This window comes from Atta colombica, unplaced genomic scaffold (genome assembly GCF_001594045.1).
Source record: "Atta colombica isolate Treedump-2 unplaced genomic scaffold, Acol1.0 scaffold7, whole genome shotgun sequence".
Classification (NCBI taxonomy): domain Eukaryota; kingdom Metazoa; phylum Arthropoda; class Insecta; order Hymenoptera; family Formicidae; genus Atta; species Atta colombica.
The window spans coordinates 224,943-231,315 of record NW_017259561.1 but is presented as its reverse complement, the minus strand read 5'-3'; the positions used below and the strand labels follow the sequence as shown (position 1 = coordinate 231,315).

General features: G+C 32.7%; 1 protein-coding gene across 1 annotated transcript in view; it reads right to left on the bottom strand.

Moving 5' to 3' along the window:
* LOC108692340 (myosin-IIIb-like) overlaps positions 1-6,373 on the bottom strand; it is a 21,011-nt gene that overhangs the window by 7,150 nt on the left and 7,488 nt on the right. Inside the window, exons 2-5 of the mRNA XM_018200539.1 lie at positions 2,606-2,940; positions 1,717-1,998; positions 601-1,185; positions 54-445 (exon numbers count right to left, since the gene is read on the bottom strand). Coding sequence (XP_018056028.1) covers positions 54-445; positions 601-1,185; positions 1,717-1,998; positions 2,606-2,938 — 1,592 coding nt within the window. The 5' untranslated portion in view covers positions 2,939-2,940. The remainder of the gene's footprint in view (positions 1-53; positions 446-600; positions 1,186-1,716; positions 1,999-2,605; positions 2,941-6,373) is intronic.

Here is a 6,373-nt window from a genome sequence, read left to right as displayed (position 1 = left end):
ATATATATATATACATGTTATATGTTATACATGTATAATTTTTAAGAACGTACTCAGCTTGAGCAATCACTCGTGATTGTTCCAACAGATATACTGAAATTCGCGCACCAGTCACCTTTCCGCCTTTTGTCATTGTTAAATCTAGATACTTTCCGAATCTGGAAGAATTCGCATTGATACCAGTCGTGGCATTTCCGAAAGCTTCCATTATAGGATTTATTTGGAGTATTCTCTCCTCGAGGTTACGATTCGGCGCCTTGCTGAGATAGACGAGCTGTTTTAGTAGTAAATTTGCGCTTTCCGTCTTTCCGGCACCTGATTCGCCGCTGATAACTATCGCTTGGTTTTGACGTTGATGAAGTAGAGCTTGATACGCGGCATCGGCAACCGCAAATATGTGTGGGGGATTATCTGATCTCGCTTGTCCTTTGTACCGTTTTTGTTCCTAAAGAATAAACTTAGTAATTATAAACTTATAGTAATTATAATGATTTATACTTTATTAAATATTTATTAATACAAGTAACAAATAATTTATGTGTGTTTATTAATATGTGCCTATTAATGCAACAATTTATCTAATATAAATAAAATACTTACGATACCGGTGTATAAACCTAGATTAGTGAAAGGATTAACAGCAACCAGTATATCCCCGATATATGTGTATATCTGCGCTTGCTCATATCGGTGCTGTAATTGATCGACAATAGCCTCTTCCGATAGCATGTCGAGAGCCGCCAGATCATCCATGTACATCTTCTCTGGTCTCGTCTTGCGGTCCGTCTTCAATTTACCATGTTTTGTAGTCACTTCCGGCTGCCTGTGAACGCGACCTTCTGTTCTCTGTCTACGAATCTCTTCTCTCAATTGCTCTCTGATTTTCCCTATGATTGGTTCCACCTTTGTCAATAATGGGTGCTCTCTCAATTCACTAGCAAACGGCCGATGCTCCAAATCTTTCACCAAGCATTCAGCTATAAAATCCGTCAGTTCTGACGAATATATATCCGGATTTTTCAAGGAAGGGGGAGGATTTCTCGGAATTTGAAATAGTGCTCGCATGGGATGCAATTCCGATAAGGGAGGATCACCCTCAGCCAACTCGATAGCGGTAATGCCGATCGACCAGACATCGCAACGCGAATCGTACGATGAATCTAATTGCTGCTCGCAAGCTATTACCTGTTTTATGACACGATCGAAGCATAGTTGTATTTCAAAATTTGCAAAATTACGAAATGAACGAAATTATATGCATGTATAAGATTCACTTTTTTCTTAATAGATCGTTTGATTTGCCATACACTGTTAGAAATATTCTTAAATTTCATTAACTTTTAAGTTACACAATTTGAACTTAATTTCATGACATTAAATTTAATATATTTATAACTAAAAAGTATATTTGTGTACATGTACATAAAATTTAATGTATTTTTCATGAAAATTTATGAAATTTAATGTACTTTTTATAAAATTTTATTAAATTTCATATTTAATTACATGTTTATTATATTTAAGTAACTGCTGTAACTTAATTTTCAGTTAAATCATTCATACTTTAATCATTACTTTTAATTTTGTTTATAATCATGAGCTTCATTTACATGTAAAGCTCGTGGTTACATTTCTAACAGTGTATATTATTTTCGTTGCTTTTATTCATTATAAAATTTTCGCTTTAAAAAAAACAGCGAAATTTCTTAAACTCACCTCCGGTGCCATCCAATATGGCGTTCCGACAGATGTGTTTTTCCTGGCGAGAGTCGCAGCCAGATGTGAAGATACACCAAAATCGACCAATTTGACACGCGCTTCTTCCGTGAGAAGGATATTATGACCTTTCACGTCGCGATGCATGCAATGATTACTGTGCAGAAAGATCAGAGCTTCGACGGTCTCCTTCAAGATATAAGCTATCTGGTCATCCGTTAGGCGACTGCCACGTTTTTTGAGACCCTGTACGAGGTCGGTTACGGAACCTCCAGTGCACAACTGGAACCGGAGCAATTAACTTTTTACATAACCCGTTGCCGTTTATTCCTTGAAAGATCGACAAATTGATATACATACATACAGAAAGAACAATTTTTCTGTATTTAAAGATTAAAAATTTAATTAAATACACACAGATCTGAAAATATATCTTTGTTAAAGATCAAATAATTATGTAGGATGCTCGAGTTTGTTGTTAGAATATCAAAATTTTTTGTAGCAGTACTCATTATGCGTGAGTTTCTTACAAAATTATTTCCAGATCTGCATCCAGTAAATCTTTGGATTTTTAACAAAATCGTTCTTTTCGTGTAGGAAAGCAGAAAGTAACTAATTTATATAAAAATTTCGAATTCATTGAGAAATACATTTTTTTAATTCTTCATTGATTCTCTTACTCTTGTTTTCTTTTTAACGGAAAAGATATGTATTTATAGAATTCAATTAGAATGGATAACAGTTTTTATCAGCAAGCATCGTTTAACTTATTACAATTAATTGTACAAGTAATATCATCATTTTATATTTTTAATTTTTTTATAAAAAAATTCATTACATTTTCATTTTCTTTTTTGTGAATTTGTTTTATGAAATTTAATGACTGTACCTCTATCACGAACCATAATTGATCTTCTTCCTGACCAGGCTTCGCTCGCTTTAAAAATAAACCGTGGAAAATGGGAATATTTGGATGTTGACTTAAATCTCTTAACACCAAATATTCTTCTTCAATCTCTTCGATGTTATCAGCGACATTCTCCAGTATTTTGATAGCTACCTTGTTGCCAGTTTTTTTATCGTAAGCAGCGTACACTTCACCATAAGTACCCTCGCCGATCAATTCTTCCAATCGAAAACGCTCACCTGGATCCGGTATCACATCGAAATTGACATGTTGACTGAGACCGTGGTATGCCATGTTAGTTCCACCTCCAGTCATTTCTACACATAATCGATGAATGTGTCGCTGTTAGAATCTTATGAGTTAAGATGTGATTATGCCAATGCGAAGACTTTCAAAACAATAATAGCTCCAACAAGATATTATTTAAATCGTTTTTGCTTTCTTCGCTCTCGAATGTAATTGAAAATAATAACAATGAAGCGTTGATTAGTTTGAAATTTCTATGAAATAGGATAATAAAATTGGAATATCTTATTACTTCTAAAAGTTACTTACGCGACGAGATTTCCATCTATTTTTTTTTTACCGAACACGGGACACTTTTTGCAAAAGATAATACGTTAAAGCGTATTAAAGAAAGTTTTATCGCAACCGCTCTCCGTGATAATAGTATAGCTTTTATCGAAGTAATATTATCGATCGATTATTTTTTTATATGCTTTCCTCGAAAATTTGAAATCTCAAAAATCTTGATACTTTATTGGAGTAGCATCAATGGAACGTTGTTAACTCTATCGGCTGCGACACACTACTGGGAGCGTTCTTTTTCTAATTGAATACCTATTAACTCCTTAATAGTATTAGTTTAAGTATTAGGCTTGTATTGGTTAGACCGGCGCACTTTTGCTTCGTCTCAAATATAGGTCTGCTAAGAAAGATGCGCTTCGTTTAATTTCAAGTTTCTTTCGTGACTGTACATTGAAAGACTGGTCGTGAAAATCATTAAATAGTGCATTCGTGCACAGTACGAAGATCAATTTGTGCGAATGCGCAGAGAAAGCTACGATAACATTGAAAACATTGAAAAATTTATTTAATTCCATTAGAATATTCAAATTTTTTTTGTATATTTAACTCTGTGCATTAAAATCTCTTAGCGAGATTCCACATCAACTTTTACGTGTAAAATTGTTGTTACGATATATTGATTTTCTAAAGTGTCAATACATTCTTTGTGCATTAAAATTTCTTACCATGATATGCTTTGTCAATTAAAAAGTAAATATTATGTTGGTATTTTTGATATATTGTATGTCGGAAATTATATTATTTTGTAAGATAAAACAAATAGTATCAGATTTAATTCAATTAACATTCTATTTTTATTGCTTATATCTTATTCTAATAATTTGTTTTGCTATCAATGAGATGGTCTATTTTTCTCATAACGAGGACATTTCAAACAATATTGACTTTATATTGGAAATCCTATCCAATTGAAACGAAGCCATGTAAGGAACAATAAGTTCCTCACATGGCTACTCAGTAGTAGCTTCGAGCAATGTCTCATTGCAACATATTATGAATATATAAATACAAACAGTTAATAAAAACTTTCATAAATTTTGTCTTCTTTTCCAATGCTCATTTTCTTCTTCAGCGAGAAAGATTGTTTGATAATTTATAAACCTGCTATCTCTGAATAATAGGATAAATCCAAACTATTTAGATACTCTCTCGATTACTATAACCGATTTTACTCAATGTTCGTTCGTGCATATCGGCGAAAGGATTTCTCTCAGAATGCTTCACAACCCGCCTTGCTAATTTTCGATGCATTTAATTTTCACTGAGTATGCAGATTGTTTTCATAGCGTGACTGACAAGAATGTATCTTAATTGAACATAAAACATCGGATATCAAATCATTTTTTTATTGAATTTTTAATAGTAAACAGTAATGGTAATTACAATTGTTAAAATAATTGCCAATAGATATATTAATGATTACTAATAGAACTAATTGAAAAATAACTAGAAATTGTTAATTGTTAACTGTTAATGTACTAATAATGCAACTTACATAGATTTCTTATTAAAAGTTTTATCATGCAAAATTATGCACACGCTAAATGTGCAGGTACATAATTACTGCATGAGTAAAATGATGGGAATCATGTCAAAAGCGCATTTCTGAATTGTTTTCATGCGCAAGAGTCTGCGTGCATAATTATAACAATTGTACTGGAACTTTATGAGATCACTAGTAAATACTTATAAGTATATGGTTTTTACGTAAAAGTTGAAACTTCTTCAGATCTCTTGTACTAAAAATAATGTGTACAACTGCGAACAAGTGTTTATCTCATTAAGATACATGATATAATAAACGATTTCTACGTCGAATTAATAACAAGGCTATCTTTTGCATCACTGATCAAGATGATTAAGAAGATTCAATTTGTTAAATTGAATTTATCATTGAGTTTCTTCGAAACGTGATAATAACGCTCTTATTAGTAAACAACATTTTCTTTTCCGTGTGATATTGAAAGTTTAAAAAAACCACAAATCGGCTAAAATCATAAATAATATTATTAATGTTAGTACTTGAAGCGAAAGCAGTAAAACGTAGCAATTATCTTGACGGTCAAAGAAACCAATAGTTATTTTATAAACTATAAACCATTTTTAACATAGCACGTTAAGAAAATATTTGGTTTTATTAAAGAAAGTTGAATCAATAATTTAGTCAAATAGTGTTTATTATATTAATCTAATAAGTAATTTTTTTAATAAATCGCACATAAATGATTTGTTGCTCTAAATAATTTTATTTCTATAAGTTTTGTTTGCTAAAAACTTTTCGGAGAATGAAGAAAAGAATATAACAGTAGAAAAATAAAATTTATTTAGTCGTACTGTATCTACTTTTGTAATTCATAATGATCAATCGTACTCGTTCTTCATGTTTCTTTATCTAATCATTTTCACAGATCGATGCTCTCTGTTGCGGACATTTTACTGCAATTTCTACGAAAGCTTTGTCATTCAGCGTTGATTGTTGAAAGGCGCTCATCGCTGAAAATTACTCGTGAGATATTTCATCGCGAAAATGCGCGATCGCATTTCAATCTCACGGTTCGATACCTTTGACAAAGGTATCAATTGCTCAGCAATAACTAATCGTGTACCCTCGATCACGTGCACGCCGAGAGTATTAGAGCGAAGAAACCCGATGTGAAATCGGCTTAAGGGTTCAGCTACAAAGTAATGTCCTACTGCCTTGGACAATACTTGTGACTGAAAAAGACGCAGTATAATGTTTAAGTTATATGAATGCAACGATGTTATGCAACTTATGTTATCTGATGAAAATGTTATCGATTTTGTTGTATGTAGATATTTCTTTTATTGTATGTATAGTAGGCTGTCTCAAAGTCTGCAAAATACTCATTGACGGCGACAATGACAACTTTCTCATTTGAAGAGAATTTCTTCCCACCGAGCCAAGTTTTTAAGTTTGGAAACAGAAAGAAGTCACACGGGGCTAAATCCGGAGAATAGAGTGGATGTGAAATCAATTCATAGCCCAATTCGTAGTTTTGTCATTGCGGTCGACTTGTGGGACGATGCGTTGTCTTGATGGAAGAGCATTTTTTGCACGCCAATCTCGCTTCAAATGACTACCAAACGTGAACTATGCGTCCTTTCTGAAATTTGGCCTGAAGGGGTTCGAAGAGTGGATCT